The sequence below is a fragment of the Trichomycterus rosablanca genome, chromosome 17 (assembly GCF_030014385.1).
Source record: "Trichomycterus rosablanca isolate fTriRos1 chromosome 17, fTriRos1.hap1, whole genome shotgun sequence".
Lineage (NCBI taxonomy): Eukaryota > Metazoa > Chordata > Actinopteri > Siluriformes > Trichomycteridae > Trichomycterus > Trichomycterus rosablanca.
The window spans coordinates 6,577,366-6,603,545 of record NC_086004.1 but is presented as its reverse complement, the minus strand read 5'-3'; the positions used below and the strand labels follow the sequence as shown (position 1 = coordinate 6,603,545).

Below are 26,180 nucleotides of genomic sequence, written 5' to 3'. Positions count from 1 at the left end.
AGTAATAGACATTTCAAATGCTTTTGCACCTAAAGGAATAAGCAATCAGATACTTAATATTTTACAAACTAACTTAATTGTATTTAAATATGCTTAATGGATAAATAAAATAACCAAGCAAGCACATTTTATTGTACTTTAGTTTCTTAAAGAAAAACAGAGCTGGGCCACTTCCAGTGCTTCTAGTACTTAGACTCAACCACAAATGGCTTTTAGACATTAATTATGCATTACTTACATGGAGTCAAACACGACACCATTGTACAACCTTCTTAATGCACTAGAAGCCCAAAAGACAAGCATTTAGAATTCAGCCACAAAAATGTTCAATTAATTCTTGATTTTATGGGTCAGGCATTAAGAATTAAGAGGTCTGCCTGCACGAGTAAAACAAATTGCTGGAAAGTCTGGCAGTGCTAGTCTAAATGCTTAAAGCCTTTCAGGAGGTCTGAGATGCATCTTAGTGAGGTCATGTAATTTAGAATCTCACTGTGAGAATAGGTCATTGTGTCCTGAATAGATTTGTATGGAATCAATCTTAGCAGATTTTGTGATCTGATCCACCAAATTTAAAGCAATAAATGTGTGACATTTACTGACACAACATGAACCATGTGCATAAAAGTATGAGACACAAATTGTATTGAGCCTGACACTCTCACACCAGATCTGATCAGTATTACTGCTGCATTACTGCTGAATCATAAATGGAAAAAACTATGTTGCTCTTTTCCAAGCCCTTTATTGGTATAAACCCACATTTCTCAACTTGATGTGTTGAACTGGGAGCTAGGTGGAGACAAGAGATGGACAAGTGGCATCATGCCCATACGTGTTATATAGGCATCTATATAATCCCTGTTAACATCACAATGAGTATGATGATTCTTCAAAGAACTGGTTCAGTACAGACAGAGAGGCAGCTACCCTATTGAGAGCTAGTATTAAGTGCAAACCCTAAGGCCTATTTGGTCACCAAGGTGGAATGGCAACTGCCTTTTAGAGGCAGACCAGAGACCACACACACAACGATACGCAAGGCAGTTTTCCATCTATATAAAATTGTATTTTAGATACATTCTTATTGTCACTGTATTAAAAATCTATTTTGCTATTTTGTTTATGCATTTTCTTCCCTTTTACTCAACAATTTGTCTTCTGCTGCTGGAGACCCTGATAGCGTTCCGAGGAGGGTGTATTTGCCAGACCCAAGCTCCCTTCGACACGTACGCAGTCCACCGACCCCTTCTTATTCGCCCATATCTCAGTGGATTCACGAGTGAGGCTAGTTTTGCACACGGAGAGTCAGGCCCCGACCACCGCATTCCTCCACTTTGGTACAGACACCTTTGGCTACTAACCAGGGTCCTTACACAACATCGAAGACCCTGTCCCCTTTTTAGTCCGGTCTTTTCTCACACAGCAGACTTTAGTGGCCAATTTTGTCTGCTGTAGGCACTGTCAATTGTGCCTGCTAGGGGTGCCCAGCTGACCGGTAGCAGAGCTGAGATTCTATAACATATTCCTTCTTCTATAACATCTATTGTCAAAACACATGTGGTTTATGACTGCCAAAGGGGCAAACCGTGCCATTTAAAACAGTAATTTTAATGAAGCAATTGAAAACAAATAACAGAACAACACAACAACAACAGTAACAGCAGCAACGTAACATCTTACATTTCCAGTGTAATAAAGTTGTGTTCATATTACATGTACACTATATGGGCAAAAGTATTGGGACACCTACACATCTCACCTACAGGAGCTTTTATCACATTTCATTCTAAATCCATAGGCATTAATATGGAGTTGGTTCCCCCCTGGGTACATGAAAACGCTGTGCAGTATCCATGGTTATACAAAGTAGCATCACTTTCATTACTCTGGTTGCCTGCTGATGTTTATATGTAGAATGAGCCAGCTGGCTCTGTTGCACTTGCTGGCAGGGAATGGAGAGGAAATGCCTGAACAGAGGTACATGAGAATTAGAGGGTTCCTCTTAAAAAAATCTCTGTTTGAAAGCTATCAGACAATAAAAGACTTCAGTTGGACATTTTTAAATAGATAGTGCAGAGGATATGCACAGCCTGACAAACATTTAATTTCTCTCCTTACCCTGATTCCAGCACCAATCCAGTTACTGTTTGTGATGTTTCAAATAATCCTATACATTTTCAATAGGTTTATGAAAGCTTGTCAAGCAAACAGATTTGGCCATATGTACTCTACAGTCATTCTCCTAAAACATAGGTGTGTTAATGCTGTGTTTTGCATAGACATGAACATCACACATACATTGCGCGTATGTGCAGAGTTGCTTAACATACATTACTTAACGCAGACGAACCTTTAACCCAACAACCAACTTAGGGAAGTAAGTGTAACTGAAACATTTTGAGAAAAGTGAGACCTGAATCTGAATGAAGTGCTAAATAAAGCTTTTTTTATGGATGTGTGGCGCTAAATCTGACAACACCTGTGTTGTGAAAAATTAATGCAGAAAAGAACTAAAATATGTGCATTGTGGGAGTCCAATTAAATTCATTTAGATTATAGAACAAACTCTCCGCTTGTTTAAATAGCAATTCTTGGCTTCTGAAAATAAATTCAAAATAAAACTGACTTAAAAAATGACATATAAGTCATTCATCCATTCATCTTAAACACTTCCAGATAAGATATATATAAGGTATATTTCTTACACAGAGAAAAGCCTCACAGTATCCCAAAACAGAATGCATTACACCGAGTCTGACCATCAACACCGATTTTATGTCTCTTCCACCGCAAAACTGGGAGCGGATTGAGTTCAAATGAATCCAGCGCTGCCCGAGGCTTTAACACCAGAAAACAATCACATTAGCAGGCCAGTCGTTGCCGTGATTTCAGCCAAACTCGATCAATCTGGCCCATTACAACAAGCGGGAGGAGAGACGAGAAACTAAATCATTCCTTTTAGAGAGCCATTAGAGAAGAGACTCTAGTGAGCAGTGAGTATAGAGCCGTATACAGTCTGTATTACTGAAATAAACTACTCACACTTCCAGCTCTTTCACACTGTAGTGATGAATCACAGTTTTATGTCTGCGTTTGGGAAAAGGCAAGAACACTTAAGTCTGACTATTAAATTTATTAATTAGATTACAATTAATTCACAAATTTGTTGCCTTTTATAGTGGATTTAGAAAGTATTCAGACCCTTCGTCTGTATGGACATAGTTTTATGGGTTTGAGTTTGAACAGATATAATTGTCATTTTTATTCATCAATTTACACTTAATTACTCATAATGACAAAGTAAAAAGTTGTTTCTAGGCTTTTTTAATGCATTTTCCCCTTTTTTCTCCTGACTTTTAGCGGATTCAATTACCCAATTACAATATGCTTCCTCTCTACTGATGCCGATCCCCGCCCCAATTGAGGAGAGCGAGACTGACACACGCCCCCTTCCGTAGCCGACTGCATCTTTTCACCTGCACAAGGCGAGTTCACATGCGGATCAGCTTTGTGTACAGAGAGCTACACCCTGATCAACACATTATTCCTTGACTCTGTGCAGGCACCAGTCAGCAGAGGTCATAATTGCATCAGCTACGAGGTCTTTATCAGGCTTCCCACCCTGTATGAACAACAGCCAATCATTGTTCATGTAGCCGCCCAGCCCAGCCGGATGGCAGAACTGAGTTTCAAACCGACAAGTTCAAAATGGGAGCTCTGGTGTGCTAGCGTGTTTTACTGCTGTGCCACCTCAGCGCCATCTAGGGTTTTTTAATAAAATTAAAAGGTTAAAATTCATTATTTTATTCATATAAGTATTCAGACCATTTGCTGTGGCATTCCAAATTTTGTTCATGTGCATCCTGTTTGCTTTAATCATCCTTGAGATGTGCCTAGAACTCAGCTGGTGTCCACCTGTTGCCATTTGTATAGATTGGACATTGTTTGGAAAGGCAGACGGCTAAGTCTACGGTCACTAAACTGCATTGGCCATCCAGGCAGGAAGGGAATTGGTGAAGGAGGTAAGAAAGAATCCACCGGTCACTCTAAAGAAGTTCCAGAGATGGTAAAACCTCTATAGAGATAGAACCTCCATAAATCAAGTCATTATTGCAGAACGATAAGACTGCAGCCATTCCAGCCACTGCTGAGAAAAAGACATATGATAACAACTCTAACTGCTGCTACTGACTACAAAGTATTAAACTGAGGGTCTGAATACTTTTGAGAATGAGATTTTAGTTTCTGAGTTTTAGAACATATTAGCACTTTGTCATTATAGATGGTTAAGTTTAAATGAATGGGTAAAAATAACTATTATATCCATTCAAAATCAAATCCACAACACAATAACGGGTGCAAAAACTCAAGGGGTCTTAATATATTCTGAGTCCACTGTATACAGTATATATGCTTAATAAATTGCTTTAAATCTAGAAATCTAATGCGGCATGGTGGCAAGTAGGAGCACACAGCAACATATTAAATAATTTAGAATAAAAACAATTGATGTTTTTAGGTGGGCCAATCAGAGACCTGATCCTAAAACTCATCAGTCATCTGTGTCAAGAACGCTAATTGCTGTACACAACCGCTGGCAGTTTTTTTTTTTTTTTTTTATGTGAAAGATTGACCAGTATTGCTTCAACAGAATGCTAATCATAATGCAATTCCTCCGCTGCACCACAACCTTGCTGGTCGATAATCGCCAGAAGCTAGCACACCTCTCCTCAGACACACGACCAACAGCGGATACAACAGAGAGATTTAAATCATACGGTCTTGCCTTTCTCATACACAGACATGAACTCTGTTAAGCACCTGACATGGCCGGTGGCAAGACTGAGACAGAGACTCTCTGTGGTAGTAAGTGTGTTATGCTGCTGCGCCATGTGAGCACCGTTTTGCTGAAAAAGGTCAAATAACTTCCAGATTGTGCCAAAAAATAATATAAAAGCTATATGTTTCAGAAAAAAGTTTTACATCGTTCACTCGAAGTCTAGAACATCTGTGCTGAAGCTCATTATTATTAAAGTACAATACACGCTGATCTGGTGAGCTGAGCTCTAATGAGTAAACAATGTGGAAACAGCTAGCTGTTTTCCTCTGAGAGGTAAAATCAAAAGCTTGATGCTCCACAAAGTCATCCAAACTCAGGAATAATGAATAACCAAACGTTCTGTTTACATAAAGAATGAGCTACATCCTTAAAAAAGCATTTACTCAGTCATGCTACACACCCCATATTCACCAGGGGCTTTTCATCCTAGTTATCCATCTCAGGTTCATAATTTAACATTTCGGCTCTGCATGCAGTTTCTGCAGTGTGTGCAGTGTATACAATGTATGTTTGTTTGTTTGTTTATTAGGATTTTAACATCAGGTTTTATACTTTTGGTGACATTCATGACAGGAACGGTAGTTACTCATTACACAAGGTTCGTCAGATCACAAGGTTATATTGAACACAGTCATGGACAATTTAGTATCTCCAATTCACCTCACTTGCATGTCTTTGGAGTGTGGGACAAAACCAGAGCACCTGGAGGAAACCCACGTGGACATGGAGAGAACATGCAAACTCCACACAGGTATACAATTTATGTAGTGTATGCAGTGTGCACAGTGTGTGCAGTGTGTGCAGTTAATGCAGTGTGTGCAGTGTATGATTCGTACAGTGTGTGCAGTGTATGCAGTATGTGGAATTTATGCATTGTGTGTAGTGTATGCAGTGTGTGCAGTGTATGCAGTGTATGCAGTGTGTGCAGTGTGTGCAGTTAATGCAGTGTGTGCAGTGTATGATTCGTACAGTGTGTGCAGTGTATGCAGTATGTGGAATTTATGCATTGTGTGCAGTGTATGCAGTGAGTGCAGTGTATGGAGTGCAGTGTATGGTGTGTATGCAGTGTATATAGTGTGTGCAGTGTATGCAGTGAGTGCAGTGTATGGTGTGTATGCAGTGTGTGCAGTGTATATAGTGTGTGCAGTGTATGCAGTGAGTGCAGTGAATGGTGTGTATGCAGTGTATGCAGTGTGTGCAATGAGTGCAGTGTATGCAGTGTGTGCCGGGTATGTAGTCTGAGCAGTGTGTGCCGTGTAAGCAGTGTATGCAGTGTGTGCAATGAGTGCAGTGTGTGTAGTGTATGCAGTGTAAACAGTGTGTGCAGTGTATGCAGTGTGTGCATTGTATGCAGTGTGTGCAGTGTATGCTTGCTGCTCTTTATCTAAAGCACAAACACTTGTTGCAGACTGCACCCTGGTGTGCCTACATTGCAGAAAGGGCACGTTTACACCACACTCAGCTGGACCTGCTCCCTCTAGACTAACTTCATCCCACAAACACTTACACATAGGAAGTGACTCACACAGGAAGTGGTGTGGATTGTGCTACACACTCATGCTTAAGGACGCTCACATTGCACTGGTAGATCAAGACCGAATGTAAACATTACATTCACACAATCCCCAGTCTGAGCCATTACTAGTGTTAAGCTGTAAGCATGCACCTAAAGCACAGACAGTCGTGTCTATGCCACTTCCTGCAGCAGAACTTTAACTAAATCAACTTTAAGTGAATTGCTTAATCTTGTCAAATTCAGTTTTTACAACAATACGTCATCATTCCTTTCCAGTGGAGGTCAAAACAGTTAGTTCATATTGACCACTAATGAAGCATAATGCACACCCAAACAGCCCTGTAAAGGTTTTAGTGGGGTTTAACTAAAATAAAGTCTGTGATACATGATACATGAGCCCATGAAGTTTGTTTTATAGTGAATGTTGTTTAGTCTGCTTACAGGGAAAATCATCAAGCATACTTTAAAATAAATACAGTTTAAACTCTGAAGTCAACAAATATTAAGACGGATAAGCATCTGTATGAACCCTTTAGTATTTTACACACTGGGATCTTTTTAAAATTGGACTTTTGTCCTGCAAGTGACACTAACAGGTCTATAGTACTGGTCTATATAGCGCGATGAATGAATCCTGTATTCATGTGAGAGAGTGACGAACCAACAGATTTCCAGCATTTATTTCCTATATCACAGCATGACACAAAGCTGTGATTCCAGCAACAGACTCAGTGACAGAGCGATTTGTGGTATTTAATTTAGATTTTCATGTTTTATGCAAATTGGTTCCAGTGTAGCACAACAGCAAATCCCAGAGATTGACACTTGTAGAATTGTAGCACACCAATAATATGTCACACCAACAGTTATACAGCGGTATGGAGATATTATTTATTAGACTGCAACCCACAGAAAATATTCCACCACAAATATTTTCAGGTCAGCATCTATAAGCACGACAGTAGCATGTGGCTACACGCTAACAAAAGGCAAACCTTCAGTGTTCATTGTTACGTTTAAGCCTTCATATTATTTACTGTCATAAATTATTCAGCTTTATTTGAAGCAGAGTTTTACCTGAAAATAGTACTAGGTCTGAACCCAGTAAAATTAGGGTCAGGTAACTCAAGATTTTATATCTACAGTGCTTACAGATGTAATGTCGATCACTACCAGATGCTTATCACTACCAGATGCTTATCATCACCACTCATAGGGACACCATTATACATTCCAGTACTAAAAAGGAAATATTATATACAGTGTGTGCATATAGTGTGTGTACAGTATATAGTGTATAGTTATATCACCAACCCCATAAACTACAATCATTGCTAGTGAGGAAGTGTGTAGAATAATATAGCTACAGCAGGGCCATACAGTCCAGCTTACAGTCCAGCTTTCATGTAACATGAAAGCTCAGCAAGACAATCCCAACAAAACCCAGACATTCCAACCCTTCCACATGCATGAATGCAACTGAAAAAGAATTCAGCATGTTACCACACTCAGGCACACACACACACGCACACGCACACACACACACACACACACACACACACACACTTACATAAAGAGGAAAACTAAGAGAAATAACTGTTCTGCTCTGATGCAGCTGTTCAGTGTTAAAATGTTTCTTTACCATGGCAGTTCCCTCCTTTTTTATCATACTGGAATTATGTGATGAAAGCCAGGGACTCTCCCTGCTCTCTCTCTCTCTCTCTCTCTCTCTCTCTCTCACACACACACACACACACACACACACACACACAGCTGGCCAGTAGATCCAGAGGAAGCAGCTCAGCTGAGCTCTTTCCTGTAGAGAAAACAGAACATGTGGAAACCAGGATGAATGCAACTCCCTCCTGCACTCACATTTTACCAGCAGTGATGCTAGTAAACTGTGTAACCGCTCAGCATCACTATGAGCCGTAATGCTGCCATTTAATAACCATAATCAGCCCTCTGGGCTTCCCAACAGGTTTTAAATCTGAGTTTCCAGCAAGTAAATCTCATGAAATCTACAAAGCTACATAAAGACAAAGGAAACAATATTTATTGATATTTTGGACCTACACAAGAAGTCATTTAAAAATAGACTGGCAATCGTTGACCCATAATCATCAAAGACGTCATTAATCAATTCAATGCAGTCTGTTAAAATGTCCTTTAAAGTGTTTCTTTTTTTTACAACAATGTTGAGATTTTGTATTTCAGGCAGGGCTCACAAAAACAGAAGGCGCAGGGCATTATTGGGGGACATATATATCAGTGCACCCTTAGTGCTGGTCCCAAGCCCGGATAAATAAGAGGGTTGCATCAGAAAGGGTAACAGTGTAACATTTCAGTGTAACAACTGTGCCAAATCAAATATGTGAACAAATGATCTGCTATGGCGACCCGTAATCATTTATTCATTCATACCAGTATAAAGCTCTGTGTATCATCTTATAATAATCACAGTAATGTTGTGAAAGAGCTTTAGTATACTGATGGTATTTTATTGGATTACCATGTATAGTCAACACGTGTAATAAACTGTTTTCTATTGACTTTGTGTAAAGTTTACATTCTGAATATATTGTCAGAATACTTTCAGTTTTTAATATTTATTTACTGAATGATCCAAACAGTGGTTAAACAGTGGCCTGAACTCTTGACTTGATTGGTTGGGCTGCACAGCTGTGCTGAGAAATCACATCACACCCAAGTGTTTGCAGTCTAGCACTTGAACAGCTGCATAAATAAATGAAAGCAATAAGGCTTTCAACTGCCAGATACATACAAAACCCCTTTTCCAAAAAGTTTAGACTTTTTGTAAAATACAGCGATGGACTGTGTTAAGTTCCATTGGTTTTCTGAAGTACTGAGACCATGTGACTATATATTTATTATATTACCATGACTGCTTCTACTGCAATACTGTCTAAGGTCTCAAAAGTCATGCACATTCAACAGTAATTTTAGGTCTTGCCCTATGCAGACTTAGATTTTTCCAGATTCCCTGAATCTTTTACAATATTGTGCACGATAGATGGTAAAATACCTAAATGTTCTTTTTGAACTAACTGACAATTATCTCCTGAAGCTTGGTACAAAGTGTTGAGTCACGACCCGTATAACGGTATAATGTGAATATTATACAAACTTTTCACTCTTATTTCGCTTGTCCCAATATTTTTGAGCGTGTTGCAGACATTAAATTCTAAATGTGATTAAATTTACAAAATACAATGAAGTTGATCTTTTCTTTCTACTTTTGTCAGATAAATACAATTTCAAGAGAATAAACAAATCACAGATTCTTCTTTTTATTGCATTTTGTGGAAATGGGGTTTCTACATTAGCATACACACACACACACACACACATACACACACACACAGAAACATTTACACACATGAGCCACACAGTCAACACTGATTCACTGAGTTAACTTTTAGAATAAAAACCCAGAAAAATACAAGCAAACACACACATGACATTGTTCTCATGGCCGGGTGAGACCCCTCTGCCCCGGGCTCTGACACTGAGAGAGCAGGCAGGAAAAGACTGCCACATGCTTCTGATTTAGAGCACTATTTTCACCATTCCTCCCATGCCTGCTGAGGCCAGCGACACAGCAGAGCTCCGACAGACCCCTCGAGCGCTTCTCACAATGAAATGACCAAACCCTGGTCCAAAGTCAGATATGCTTACTTAAAAAGGAGGTCAGTGGGTCAGATTACATAACAGGATATACACTATACAGCCACGAGTATGTGGGCACAAAATCTTATTGATGATTCATTTTAATTATTTGGGTGTTCAGCTATACTCATTGCCAAGAGATTTAGAATTTTAGACCATAATTTGACTTGCGAGCTAGACCTTCTAATCCAACATCAGTCCTGACTTTACAAATGCTCTTTTAAGTAAACTGGCACAAATTCACACAGACACACTGAATGAATACATAACTGAGGAGTAATTTAATAAACAAGTCAAATTTCCTGGCTAACAGCTTCAATGAAAACATGATGTTCTTTTTCAGGAAATGAGACTGATCATCTGGTCTTACAACCTTAAATCCTGGATCTTTTGTTCTTAAGAAAGATTTGTTCATGTGCTGGTCCGTGAAAAAATAATTGTAAAGATAAAAAAATTATAATAAAAAACACACATTGTGCGGCAGGATATTCAGCTAGCACACCAGCACCGAGTTTCTGAACTCCTCGATTCGAAACTTGGTGTTGCCACTGGTCAGCTGGGCGCCATCTGGCGGGCATAATTGGCAGTGCCTGCAGCAGATACTAATTGGCCACCGTATCTGCAGGGTGGGGGCCGGACTATTTGTGGGTGGGTGGGTCTTCATACTCTGTGTAAGAACCCTGATTGGTGGAAGAGACGCCTGTGCAGAATGCAGGGGCAAGAAGAGGAGGGCTGTGCACACGTCAGAAGAGGCGTGTACAGTGACGTGCTCTCCTCAGATGCAATCTGGTATCTCTCAGCAGTGGAAGACAAAAATTAAGGGGCGCTAAATTGGGAGGAAAATGGGGAGAAAATGCATTTAAAAAAAATAAAAAATACAAAAATAAAAATAGAAAACACTCCTAAAGTATTTCTAAAGCAAAGCTGCAATAAGACAAACTGAACTTCAAATAATTTCAAATAATTTAGGGCTATTATTATTATTATAATGAGCAGGCATGCTGCAAAGATCAAATCAAGAGCCAGAAGGGAAAGACAAAAGTGTAGAAACAGTACCATACTCCAAAACACAGAACATAAAAATATGGAGAGACACCATGAAGAAAACCAGCAGAAAAATGACTCACAACACATTAGAACTGGTTTGAGAAAAGTTCTGACCTCACCCTTACTAAACACCATTGCCAAGTCAGGCTTTCATCTCAACATCAATGCCTGACATCACTTATGCTCTTTTGATGACATCACCACCAATTTGTGGATGACTACAGACACACCAAACTGTGTGGAACACCACTGTAGTTGCAATGAGGGGGCAACTCCATGTTCATGGTTTTGAAATGGGATGTCTGGCAAGCCCATGGGTAAGGTGTCTACATACTTTTGACCATACAGTGTAGTAATAATCACATAATAAAAAGCCTTTTATACACCAGGATTTAAAGGTGTTTGCTGACTTTCCTAACAATGGTCAGTCTGGCCAGCAGGCATGTCCTCAACCAGGTACCAGTAAATGACCGGGGGAAGAAAGCAGATCCTGCTGAAATGATCCCTCGATGCTCATCAATGTAAAACAATGTGAAATCTTTACACAACACAACTCTTTCCACCAAACCATTCTAGCTGGCATTCAAGCATTCTAGCTGGGAGTGGAGACAGGACAGGAAAATATCCAATCCAAACAGAAAAATCTGAAACTTTTTAACACCAGATAGTGACCACAGTGAGTGTCTGGATATAGACAGGAACACACGTCTTTGGAACGACATACTGGCAAGGGAACCATTTCACAGAGCAACATTACTCTATTCCATCAAAAATAATGGCTGTCCACGGCATCCCATACCAATTAGAGCGCAATGAAAAGGAATGAATAATTGACATGCTATTTGCTAGCTACAGTGATACAGGCAACGTTTTTAATTACTGGAAGAACTGATATATTACTGTGTGCTCTCTTAAAGTCATTTTTCCTCCTTGTAAGAACGGCACACAGCTAAGGTTTACTCAGCTCAGTTATGGCAATAGAAAACATCACACACGTATTTGCAATTATTTATTACAGACGACAGAGATTTGTTTTGATCGTGGTTTGGCGCATGAATAAAACAGACCGGCAGACCCAGGAGATCAGCGAAAACCAAATCAAGCAAAACATCAACTTTTGAGTTTCAAAATCATAAAGTAGCCAATCAACATTGGCTGCATGGTTTTGGGAGAAATCTGAAATATTCGAGGGAAGCTCACATGCCAAACAGTGACTGAAGGTGAGGTTTGAACCTGGAGCTGTGCAGCACCCACTGTGCCAGCTAAACCAACACTCACTCACTTTCTTAACTACTTATCCGATCAAGGTCACGGGGGGTGCTGGAGCCTATTCCAGCTTTTTTCAATGGGCGCAAGGAACACAGTAACACCCTGGACAGGGCGCCAGTCCATCGCAGACACATATACACCCACAAACAAACTCCCATTCACCTATAGGGCAATTCAGTGTCTCCAATGAACCTGACTGCATGTTTTTGGACTGTGGGAGGAAACTGGAGCTCCCGGAGGAAACCCACGCAGACACAGGGAGAACATGCAAACTCCACACAGAAAGGAACCGGACCGCCCCACCTGGGGATCGAACCCAGGACCTTCTTGCCATGAGGCAACAGTGCTACCCACCAAGCCACGTGTCGCCCAGCTAAAAAAAGTGCAGACCAATTTAAAAGTCTGATTCTGTTAATTTCACCCAATCTTAGGTTAAACTGCAACGTTTCTATACAAATATAAATTAGATACACAATGCGTCACAAAGTATATGGTCACATGTATGGGGACATACACAATTCCATTTTTAAGATTTTGGAGTGTTTGTGTGTGTTGGAGTGTTTGTCTATGTGCTAATTCAGTCAAAAGAGCAATTGTGAAACCTGACACCAATTTTCCAATTAATCCCAAATGTCTTCAGGGCTCTGTGCAGGCCACTGGGGTTTCTCCAAACCAAGCTTATTAAACCTTGATTTGTTCAAAGGTGCACAGTCATGTTGGAACAAGGAAGAGCATTTCCCAAAACCTTGCCACAAAGCTGGAAGCATATAATTTATGTTATATAATTAACTGTATACACCTGTTAGCAATGGGTGTGGCTAAAAAACCTAAACTTAATAAGTAAGGCCAAAAGCGAGTTCCAATATCTCCAGCATAATAAGCTGGAGGAAATTAAAGTTGTTGGATCACATTCCAAGCTCAGTTAACTGGGTGTCACAGGAAATCTGATAAGGGTTTTATGCTGTTAGTAAATAAAGTGTTGAATATTGTCTTGTCCAAGTTATTGTTATGTCTTTTTAATCTGATTTAAAGCTAAAATATAACCTCAGTGGTGATGTGGTTGTCTGATTAACAAGTGCTTATTGGGTTGATGTGGTTAATAGCAAAAAGTCACACTCTTTGACACAATATTTTTATATCAGAAACAGTTATTATTAAAATTGGTATCATTCACAAAACCTAGAATAGGATAGGATGCCTTTATTTTGTCATATATACATATACAGGTGTACAGTACAATGATACCAGCTTCTTTGGAAGCTGGGGTCAGAGCGCAGTGTCAGCCATTGTATGGCACTCCTGGAGCGGACAGGGTTAATAGCCTTGCTCAAGGACCCAACAGTGGCTGGATGGCAGAGCTGGGGTTCGAACTCTCAACCTTTCAGTTGATTGCCCAAAGCTCTACATACTAGGCTACCACTGTCCCTAAGTCAAAACTTGACCAGATTCCCACAACAGAAAAAAACATTTATTTGAGTTTTGTCCCTAAGACACATTTATAATTAAATAATCAATCTTATAACCACTTTATCATTAAAACTCTGGGCAGGAATACGCCATATCTCACCTAGTAGCAATTTAGAGCAGATTAACCACCTTATGAATGTTTTCACATGGTGGGAAGAAGCCAACCACATGCCAGTGAAAAACATACTAAAACTCCACAGACGCATCAAATCCAGGATTTCAAATCCAATGTGACACCCACTCTACCAGCTGTGCCACTGTCCCAAATGTATAATAATGCAGTAAAGATGCAGTTGTGCATTTGCTTAAACTCACCAGATTAAACCCAGCTACTGGGGTGCCAATGATTAAAGAGTTACCCGATAACCAAGCAAGAAGTCGTTGTTCAAATAATGATGTCAGTTAAAAATGTCTTTTATATTAATTTCCAACAGCAATGCTTCACTCCAATTAAGAGCACAGCCACAACCTGTACAGAAACAGAGAGTCAATTTGAAACAGCCCTGACCCACATTCAGTTACGCATGCACCGGCTCTGTGTACAGCTTCATTAGGAGTTTTTAATCTGAATATTTTATGCATTTATATCACGACACCTTTATAACTTGAATCAGTTCAATTACTGTCTGAATTTCAGACCGTCAGTCCTCAAGAGCTTAAATTTCAGTATATCATGTACGTATCATACAACATGTGACAGTTCCAAGACTTCACTAAATTAAATAGTGTGCACTTCACTTTCCTGCTCCTTACACTCAGTCAAGTACGACACATCTGGTCCAAAATAACAAATGAGTCCCCCGAGCCCAAGGACGTCCCTCAGGAGCTCAGCGCTGTGCCAGGTTGTCCCTATTTGCCAGTCGGAGCCAGTTCTGTAGGACAGCATGGCCAAAAACAACAATAAGGTGACAGCTGGGCTGCAAGTGCAAATACGGCTGCTACCATGTCTCACTTGATACCACATGCCACACTGTCATTTAAAGAGTTCATGGTGCTTACGTCTTTTTAAAGGCCTGTTTGGATGACATGCATTCCATCCCCTTACCAGACCCTTACATCTTACATGAACCACTTGGGTTTCATTTGCTCGGCATTCCTGGTGTTACACGCTTCTCTGATTTTGTAAAGATAGCATCTGAGATGCATGGTTCATCTGTCTAGGCAAACACTGTACCAATGACAGAGCAGATCCAGAATCAGTTTTCAAGTCTCCCTTCTGTTGAGAGCAAACACAGAGCGCTCAGCTGTCTTCATTCCAGATATTCCCGGGTATAAAGTGTCTCTTACTTCTGAGAATTTGCCCTTTATAACCCGCCCACATTTTCTTCTCTGACGCCCTGTGCATGCCATGCGGACTGTTTCTGCGAATGACTTGTGGTTGCAGCCAACATCACAACATCCGTCTAGATGCAACATTTCAAACCAAGTGAATATGCATAATTCTATTGTTTACTCATTGTTATAAACCAGCTCATGTGCTGTTAGAATGCATTTACAAACCGTTAAGAAAAGCAAACATTTTTAATAAGAGAAGAAATGGGTGTGTATCGAAACATAGTTGATCTAAAGCAGAGTGCGAAATTAAATCTGCAACCTGATCTTCATCCTAATCTTTTAGCCTTTTATTTAAAGACACCGATTCCTAACTATTATGACCATGTAATACACACTTAATAAGTGCTTCACAGTGAGGAGTAGTTATTTTTTACGATTCATTATCAGCACTGCAGTATCTCAGTATCACAAAACATCTCCTCATATTCCTGTGTGTATCATCAGTATTTCTACAACACTAAATAAGCGTATTATTATTCACAGTATTAACAATAATCAATTCTTAATAGAAGGATCAGTGGTCGCTGAGCTGATTAACTACTAATTGAAAGGTTGTGGGTTTTAATTAAATTGGACTGTATATGTCTATATGTATACATATGACAAATAAAGGCATTCCATCTGGCCTAGATTATTATTTTTTACCCTACTGTTTGAGTTGTCCCTGTTGAGGCCAAACTGGTGGTATGTGACACCTATTTTCTTGTGATTTTGTATCATAGAAGGATTAGGATTAGGATTTTGCCACTTTGTGTAATTATTAACATTTTGTTTACCATCATGGTTGTGTTTAGCCTAACCAGCATACGGTAACAGTTTGATATTTTTTTTCCCCACCCTTGCCAAAAAGCTAATGGGCAATGCCGTAATGCATTGTAATACATACATTAAACTAACCCTATTTATATAAGCACAGAGAATTCTTCAGCCCTAGACATTAAAATAGCTAAGGATGTATATGTTGCTGAAATCATACAAATCCCAAGACTGCTATGACATAAATGACCATTACAAGCGTACCTGATCGTCCACCTTCAACTGCTTATTATGTCAAACTTAAATTATGAAAAAACATGCACATGCTTATGTAAAACTGGAAATGGAGCACTTTGTATTATCATTCCAATAATAAGTAAAGGTAACATGAGTCAACCTTGGGAGCTTTCTGCTCATCCTCTGCAACTCAAATCTATTTCCAAGCCTTGGTCTACAATTACATTTTCTAAAATAAACCATAAGACCATAGGATTTTATTTCATTACATTTTCAGAACAGTCCAGTGTGAAGGATTAAAAGGACTGGAAGTGAAAGAAATCCGTTACGGAGAGCTGGTTAAGCGCTGCTGTAGTGAGTGAGAGTGGTGAGTTTCCTAAAGGGAGACGGCACTTGGAATATAGGTCACATCAATTCTAATTCAGTACAAAGGATATAATAAAAAACTGTAATAACTAAAGATCCACTGACAATGTGCTAAAAAATATGTTTTACATTTTGATGGATGGTTTGAAAAAGCTGTGATCATGCACTGTAAATACTGTCGAGGGCTTAAACATTTAGATGGTCATATGCATGATCTAAATGATAAATGATGATAAATGATACAGAATCTGCTCTGAACACATGGTGGATGAAAGGGATTACAGATCTGCCATTAACACTAAACCATGATGTGACCATAAGAAGATTTTGTTAAGATCGTGTGGCTATTTAAATATACTATGCAACATATGCACAGTAAAAAGCAGGATTTGCAGATCTCACCGTGCACATAAGTGAGAAGAAGAAGCAAGTCGGGTTTAACACGTAGGAGTCTAATACATGCAGCACCTATGCAATAATAAAAAAAACAGACAGAAAATAGATATTTAAATCATGCAGCTTTTTTACATTATTTGGTGGTTGTGGGGATTAAACGGGGGGATTTAAACTTCTGATTACTAGGTCTACTAAGGTCTACAAATACATGGTTTGATGAGTTTGGTGTAGAAAAACTCCCATGGCTTGCACAGAGCTCTGACCCTTGACGCCTTTGATACCTTACAAATGAAATTCTAATTCTGACTGTGAGCCAGACTTCCTCGCCCAGCGTCAAGGTCTGACCTCACAGATGCTCAGAAAATCCCACAGACACACTTCAAAAATCTTCTGGAAAACCTTTCCAGATGTGTAGAGGCTGTTATAGCACAAAGGGGGACTCGATGCTCATGGTCAGGTGTCCACATGCGTCTGTTCAAATGGTTAATGTTTAGATACACAGTGGCTGTATGGACAGGGGTTTAAATATGCACATCATGTATGTTTTGAAGTGTTTAGCTGGTGTATCTTACAAATACAAAATGCAGACTAGAGATTCAGCCATTGCTAGAAATAAAAGCAATACATTTGGATGTACAGATGACACATTTTGCAGATTTAATATGCACATCATGCTTCTTTAGTACCACATAGTCAACAGTAACAAGAAAAGATTTTTAACTACATAACGAACATATAAATATTATATACTACATAACACTGTAGATAAGAATACTTATGTTTGAGCTTAAAAGCATTGCTGTTAAATAGGTATAACTTACTATGTATGCATCATGCTCTGTTTATTATACTTTTTTCAGTCAGTAATCAGCATTAAGGAAGACTCACTTCTATTTGAGCAAATAGTCTGCTAGATTATCCAGCTAGATTATATATATATATATATTTATTTATTTATTAGGATTTACCGTCATGTTTTACACACTTTGGTTACATTCATGACAGAACAGGTTGTAAGGTCAAACACAGTCATGGACAATTTAGCATCTCCAATTCACCTCAGTTGCATGTCTTTGCACAGTGGGAGAAAACCGGAGCTCCCAGTGGAAACCCACGCAGACATGGGGAGAACATGCATACTCCACACAGAAAGAACCCAGACCGCTCCACCTAGGGATCAAACCCAGGACCTTCTTGCTCTGAGGAGACACCGTGTCACCCCAGTTATAGCTATATGAGCTAAATGTCCTGTGCAATAAATACATAGATGACAGGTCTAAATATAAACATAAACATACTTTATACATAATGTTAGGTGGATTGTTTTAGCTATATATTTAAAATATGTCGTTTCACATACTATATACATCCATTGCATTGATTTAGTAGGTTTAGTGATATGAGTGTGCATAGTAAAGAACAGATTTGATTTTGTACATCAGGCTTGTTAGTGTGTATCAGTGTTTTGTTCTGTCCATGCAGTGTTTGTAATGAAAACACATGTGCAGTCATAACATCAAACATCAAAACATTGCAATGAAATATGCAAAATATGCACACATTTAGAAGTGAGCTAGAGGACAGGAATGACACATCTGATATGCACATCTGATCTGTGTGTGATCTTCCAAACAAACTGGTTTTGACTTGGTTTACACTATGCAAACAAGTCCAGAACCTGCGGCTGGTGCACATTTACATGCACAGTACTGAAGCTGAATGATCTAAAGCAGAAACAATAGCAGAAACAATAGCAGTACCTCGGTACGCAGCTCGGAGAAGATCGGTCAATCTCCCACGTCGCAAAGAGATTCATAGGAACAGGGACATGTCCCGAAGAGCCCGAACCCGCCGCTCCGGCCATGACTGCCGGAGCAGAGAGTCCAACCGAAGGGAGAGCACCGACCCCAACACCGACCCCGACCCCCACTCCTCCCGTGCCTGGATTCATAAAGGCGGCCCGGACCCCTCCTCTCTCTACAGCCGCCGCCATCATCGCCTCTCCTCTCCCAGATCAAGCTCAGTCCAGCCTGTTTCTATTGCTGATCTCTATCCACCTCAAACGCGTTTTCTAACCTCGTGTAGAAGGATCATCTCGTTTAGAGATCCACACTCATTCACTCACACTCACTCACTCACTGATTATCCGCCGCTACTCATAAAGGCGGAGTTTCATTCAACACAAATGTGGAGCGGGTGTATTCTCCACATGCCCGCCAGAGGGCGCCGCTCACTGTCTCGTTTTCCCTCAGGCGAATAGACCATCACTTGGAAACGCTGGGCCCGAGGTGGGAATACGACCTGGATCAGCACCAGTCTATACCAGATCAAAATACACTCACACATTTGCTTATGCACCCACTGTCAGCACAGCTCATTGTGTTTTAAAGGTGGGGGAGAACTGGAAGGAAACCCAAGCAGGCACATGCCAAGGGTAACATGCAAAACTCATCACAGACAGTGACGGCTTTGTCTTTAAGACTCATGTTTTTCAAAGACATATCGTGTTTTTGTTTAGCGGAAATCTATTTGTGTTAACTATTGATTCCATTGATGTTTTCCATTTTTAGAATGGCAAGCCGTAGCCTAGTGGTTAAAGCACTGGACTAGTAATCGGAAGGATGCTGGTTCAAGTCCCACCATTGCCAGGTTGCTGCTGTTGGGCCCTTGAGCAAGGCCCTTAACCCTCAATTGCTAAATGCTGAAAATGTAAACATTAATTCAGTACATTATACATTCATGTACATTGTCAGAACTAGAAGAGTGGTACTCTTAAGTGTAACTTGACATTTTAGCTTTAAGTGTGTATTGTTTTGCGTTAAAAAGTACAGGTAGGGTCATTTAAAATATATTTAAGATATGTATTCTCTCAAATAAAAGTGCAAGTAAAATACTAAAGGTACAAAAGGTGGTACCACCCCAACAAATAAAGTCCGTTTTCCAGGTACATTCACTTTTGAGGGTTTAGCCATAATAACTAGAGCTCAACCTTGTCGACCACCTTCCATTTGACTGGATTTTATCAAATCCAAACACACTACCAAAACATTTAAATAATAATTCTAAAAGAAAGTAAGCGTCTGAGATTTACTTGTTTTGAAGTCTAATGTGGGAGACAAATAATTGATCTCTAACAAATTATTTTATATAAACACATGCCTCAGACTCGGGCGGCGGCTCGTTCCTTAGGGCGATCGGGCGACGCACCACCAAAGGACGAAAGGGAAGAAATTTTTCTATCACAGCTGTGACTGTTCTGGACAGTCTCTTGCCTCGGAATATCGTCCAGTCAGCGTCGAATTGTGTTCCATACAGTACCGCCCCTTTTGGGGCGATTTCAGTCTGATTGAAAATCGCCCCGGATTGCTCTCATAGACTCTCATGTTAAGGCTCTTTTTTTCGAATTGCAGGCGCTGCAATACAATCTGAATGAGTTCCGGGAGGGCTCGCACTTACGTGCTTGCGTCACACGTAATCTCGTCACCATGACTACCATTACCTCAGTTCCATCGTGCCATCTACTCCATCGTGCCATTCAGTCGTCATAGTAATCAGGATAAATTAGCAACTTAAGAATTAGGGCCACCCAGACCAAATTTAAACATCAAACATCTACGAAGGGGGCAAATCATATAAGTTACAAGTAAAGTACAAGTTAGTAATATAATTTTTAAATTGTGAATTGTGATTGCACTTATTGTATCTCCATAATTGTTTAATTGTACTTCTTTATTCATTGCACATCAGCCCCGATGCCAATCTTTATTCTGGATCTGCTGCACCTAAAATAAAATGCTATCTGATGAAGACTGAATTAAATTGTTAGGGTGAAAGCTTTACTTAATTTTATGATTAATGGTAAAGCTGGTCTCTCTGAATGTTCAAAGTTATTTGTGAGGGCAAACTGACAGATGACTTAAGATGTTAATTATTTAAGCTTTAATTTACCCACTGAACGGGTCACCTTGGCCATCATCGCAACAATTGCCCCCCTGAGAGATTTGGCAGGAGCCGCCACTGCTCAGACTACATCTAGTGCTTAAAATACAATAGGACAATAAGACAATTCATGTTGTTGAAATAGTATGTGGACATTCTGACTTATTGTTGTTCTTGTTTGTGTGCGGGGGGGGGGGGGGGGATGCAGAATCTTATTACTTGTTAATTTTCATAATTTTAGGCTCCAAAACTAAAGAAACAAACTTTCCACGCCAAATTGGTCCGAACAACCAGTTTGTGAATTCTTGTTCTAAAGCGCCACCTTGTGTCTACACCTTGATTTACTACTATAGATACAGCCATGCATTAGTGTCACCTACCGGGTAGTTCTAGTATTGCAACAACGTTTGTTTGAAGTACTTTATCATTTATATTATGCACGTATACCCAGAGTGCCAACACATTGCAGGGCAACACACTTACTCGGGCACTCCTAGGGGCAATTAAACCCTCATTTATTTACCCTTTTTATAGACGGTGATAGTAATTAAACCCAGGTCTTTCTGACCCATTTTGCTATTTTACCATCTATTCAAACATACTGCCCTAGTTTTAATGATATATTCATGTAATATACTGTATAATATCTCTGGGTACAAAACCAGACTACTGCTTATACACATCATGTTCTGTCCAGTTTGACATTTTATATACACATCAAGGGGGTAGCACTGTCACCTCACATCAAAAAGGTCCTGGGTTCAATTCCCAGATGAAGCGGTTCAGATACTTTCTGTGTGGAGTCTGTGTGCATGTTCTCCCCGTGTCTGTGTGTTTTTTTCTTCCAGGAGCTCCGGGTTTCCTCCCACAGTCCAAAGACATGCAAGTAAGGTGAACTGGATAAATTGTTCATGACTGTGTTTGACTTGAACTGATGAATTGTAGTAACCAATAATTACCTGTCCTGTCATGAATGTAACCAAAGTGTGTAAAACATGGCATTAAAATTCTAATAAATAAACAAACATGCACATCATGTTATACACATCAAGTTCTGTTCAGTGTGAGTTCTCTTAATCTAATTTTATTTAAATTATTTAGACAACAAACCTGAAGTGTTTGTATTCAGTCCCAAAACAGTATTCAAAATTCAGCTTTAGTTTTATTTCCTTATTACTGCTCAGCAGTGAATGTTAACAGCTTTTACCATGTACTGATGACCACAATTCTCTGCATAGTCCTTCAACACTTGTGTGTTCTCCCCAGCCAGACGGAGAGATGCTATTTTATCTGCAACTAGGCAATTGCCCATGCAGCTATTGCCCCCTCAGACATGGCCAACTGTTTCTTTTGAGCACCTGGCCAAGCTGGTGGCATCGCTGAAACCCAAACTCAAGACTTGGATCTCGGCAGGAGTGGGCTAACGTATCAGACTGCTGCACTGGCAGCAAAACCTTTTAAATATGTAATACTTATATATTTACATGTAATATAGAAAAATATAAAATCTAAATTACATTAGATTAGATTAGTTTAGTGATGCAGGTTTGTCAGGTACATGGTTTTCCCCACGGAAACTGTGCTCTTGTGAATTTCTGCCTGTTTCAGTTTATGGACATTTTGCATATACCAGGTTTATTTTATAAATTTATTTAAACATTAAACATGCTTGAACTGAGTCAGTCTCCTTTCAAAAAACATAATCTTTTTAACATTTAACATGTATGACAGTATTATGCTGTGTGTCAGCAAATTGTCCTACTAGTATATAAGCCACAGTGGCACAACAGTGGTTATTTTTTTACATGTGAGTCCATGTTTATTGACACAGTAGCATTGTGGAAATTTGTATAGTATGTATTTGGCATAGCACAAGTATACAGTCAAAGATACAACTATAGTAATTAGGGACTGACATTTAATGTAATCTGTTACAGCAGTGGCAGCTGTATTGTAAACACGTAAGAGAAAATAGAGGCCTGTGAAATTATAATTCCAAACCTTTCTCCAACATGCAGAGACCTGTGTAATCCGTTCACCTCCTGCTGAGCTCAATCAAAACCTGCACCTGCAATAAAAACAACCCTGAGCCCTCTGAGCACCTATTTATTATGGACAGAGCCTACATATTTCCACAGCCTTTAACACTTATTCCTTCTATTGCATCAAGAGGGCTTTTCCTTGTATAGCAGGGTTCAGGTTTCATAAATACAAATTGAAAAACAGATTTATAAATGTTTGAGTCATGCAATGTATTGCGCATGACATGTATTACTGTGAGACTTAAGTCTAAGAAGCTTGTGGTATCTACCAGGAGTTTTGTTGTATTAATAGAGTAAAGCAGAACTCTCGTTCCAATTTATATCCAGTTTGGGTTTCTTATGGCAGGATTTTTACTATATAATGTAATATGTATCATGTACATATGTAATATACACCCTAGTTTTTAATAATATATTATTGGTATATATAATATCTCTGGGTACAAAACCAGACTATTGTTTATACACATCATGTTCTGTCCAGTTTGACATCTTATATACACATCAGGGGTGGCACGGCCTCACAGCAAGAAGGTCTTTGGTTCAATCCCCAGGTGGGGCAGTCCGGGTCCTTTCTGTGTGGAGTTTGCATGTTCTCCCTGTGTCTGCGTGGGTTTCTTATACTGGCAGTTCAGGATTTTGACCATATAAAATATTATATATTAATAATAAAAGTTGGGTTAAAACCCACTGCGCTTGGTCAACATCCCAATCCAAACCTGATGGATTACAACAACCCATGCTGGGTTAGCATATTGACCTAAAGTGGATTATTTTTACTCCAGCAATTGTCAGAGTGCACAAATAAAAGTACTGCAAGAATGGAACAGAACCCAGGTGCAAGATGTTGTAACCACGTAGAACAACATTGTGGTTAAAAAGCCACTAACATTAAGATGACAATCAAACCTGGATCTCAGTTACGGTGGGCTAGTGTGTTAACAAATTCTTTACCTTTTCCCAATGCAATAGATGTATTTGTGTTTGGTTACCTCTGACTGAGGGAGTTATTTTAACTTAACATGAGCAGGTGAGCATAGTGTTAGTACAGGGCATTATTGCAGCCAGGAAACTCTGACTGGTCAAATGTTTAAAGGCATTGTACATATAAGAAGCCATTTTGTGCTTTATCACTTTGCACTGAGTTAAAATTGAATAGCGTTATATAATTTTAGCTTGGTGATTAGCACATGAGCACCATGTTCCATTTCATCGCGCCAAAATGGTTGCAGTCACATGGCCTTTGATTTGTAATACCATGACTGAACAGTGGGGGGCAATCAGAGCTCATTCAGTGCACTAATCTTCATTTCTGTTTTCAAAGCATTATGAACGACTATTTAACAAAGGTGTATTTTTATAAACGAATAGGGTACAGTATATTGTAATAATAATAATAACTTTAGCATTATTATCATCATTGTTAGCATGCTGATTATCATCATCATCACAGGGGTGGTATATTTTCTAATGAACCTGTGTATTTTCTAATAAACCTGTGACAGCAGGGTGGATTATAGAGAAACATTTTTGGAAACCAAATGTTCCCAAGGGAAAAGAAGTACAGGAGAAGCACATATTCTGTTGAATGTAAGTATATAAACAGGGAGGAATGTAGATTGATGGTTGGATGGGCTGGTTGCGCTAGGTGAGTAGGTAGGTAGGTAGGTAGATAGGTAGGTAGGTAGATAGGTAGGTAGGTAGAATTCTTCATCCCTCAAAGGAAAATAAGGATTTATAATTTGAAACCTTTCTGCAGAGCTGGATTTTGGTTAAAATAAAGTCTTTATCAGTTATAAGAGGAATGAAGAAAATGAATTATGTAGGATTTTAGAGTAGCTGGATATTTTTTAACACAGCCATGTCAACTTTACAGAATAATGGTGTCTTAAAACCTCATAGTAGTCTCTATGACCTAAGGTTGGGTTACAACATGAGTAAACCATTGGAAATTCAATAATGACCCTTCACTTGCTTCAGTTGTGATATGTTACATAACCACCACCCAGAAATGTGCTGCAACCATGCTGAAAACTAAGGAGCTGTCACAAAAGCTGAGAAAGGAGACCATTTTATTGCACTAAAAGGGCAACAGGTATAGAAAGATGTTCAGAACACTGAGGATTCCTAGTGTCACCAGTTGTTCCACTCGCATGGCACACAGGCAAACCTGCCTGGCTGTGGGAGAAAGCCCAAACATTCATTCAGAGGTCTTAGCATTGTCATCAAAACAATAAAGAAAATGTTCGTGTTACTGCAAAAGACCTGATGACCTGGGGGGTCAGGCTGGGGCAAAAGTGGCAAACCTAAAAAGATCTCTCAAGCCAGACTCCACAACACACACCACTCTTGACCCAGAAAGAATAAGCCAGAAGTAATCTGGATAGGACTGCATAGTTGTGGGACAATATTTAAATCAAAACTGGAACTGTTTGGTCAGATGGATCAGCTGTTTGTCTGGTGAAAAGAAATTCAAGGCTTATGACTATTATTACTTTTTATGGTCAAACATGGAGGTGGGTCAGTGATGATGTGGGGATGTTTTCTGCTGCAGCAACTGGCAATCTTGACCATGTAACTGACATCATGGTTTTACAGAAATATAAGGCATTTTGAGAAGAAACGTTAGATAATCTGTGGTAAAATTGAACCTGATATGGATAAATGGTGATAATTGGATTTTCCAGCAAGACAATGATTCCAAGCTCATGAACTCCCAAGTCAACCAAAGCATGGTAAAGGAATATCCTGGTATGGCCTTCTCGGTCACCAAATTTGAATCCCATAGAAAATCTTTTGTTGGATTTAAAGAAAACAAGTGCAGCACAAAACCTTCAAACTTCAATGTGCTGAAATCTTTTGCACACAAAGAATGGACGAAGATTTCAGAGAAGAGGTGTCAGAAGCTTGTTAGCACTTACTCTAATCGCTTAGAAGCAAAAGGATGTTCCACCAAGTACTGAGGGTGGGGGTAGAATAATAGTGCACGTAGACATTTGTCATTTGTCAGATTTATGTTAAATTATGTTCTCAAAATTGCTTATATGTATCAATCAATATTCTTTCTGTATTTACTTTGTTTGCTCTGTGTGTTTTCCAACACAATAAATGAATGAATGGCATGTTAATTTTGTTATGTTAATTTTGTTATAGTTTGCTTTGTTACTCTTTACATTTTAATCCTGTTTAATCTGAGTCCATGTTAAATGGAATATCACTTTTCTCCACTATACTCATCATCACTCTCACACAGATATTATGTTAAACATTTCCTCCCAGT

The 26,180-nt window shown here is 39.4% G+C and overlaps 1 protein-coding gene across 1 annotated transcript in view; it reads right to left on the bottom strand.

Annotated features, from left to right (window-relative positions):
* The window catches only part of si:ch211-126j24.1 (phosphofurin acidic cluster sorting protein 2), a 71,463-nt gene extending 52,460 nt beyond the window's left edge, over positions 1-19,003 (bottom strand). Inside the window, exon 1 of the mRNA XM_063013002.1 lies at positions 18,680-19,003. Within this exon, the coding sequence (XP_062869072.1) occupies positions 18,680-18,915 (236 nt within the window). The 5' untranslated portion in view covers positions 18,916-19,003. The remainder of the gene's footprint in view (positions 1-18,679) is intronic.
* Positions 19,004-26,180: the final 7,177 nt, after the last annotated feature.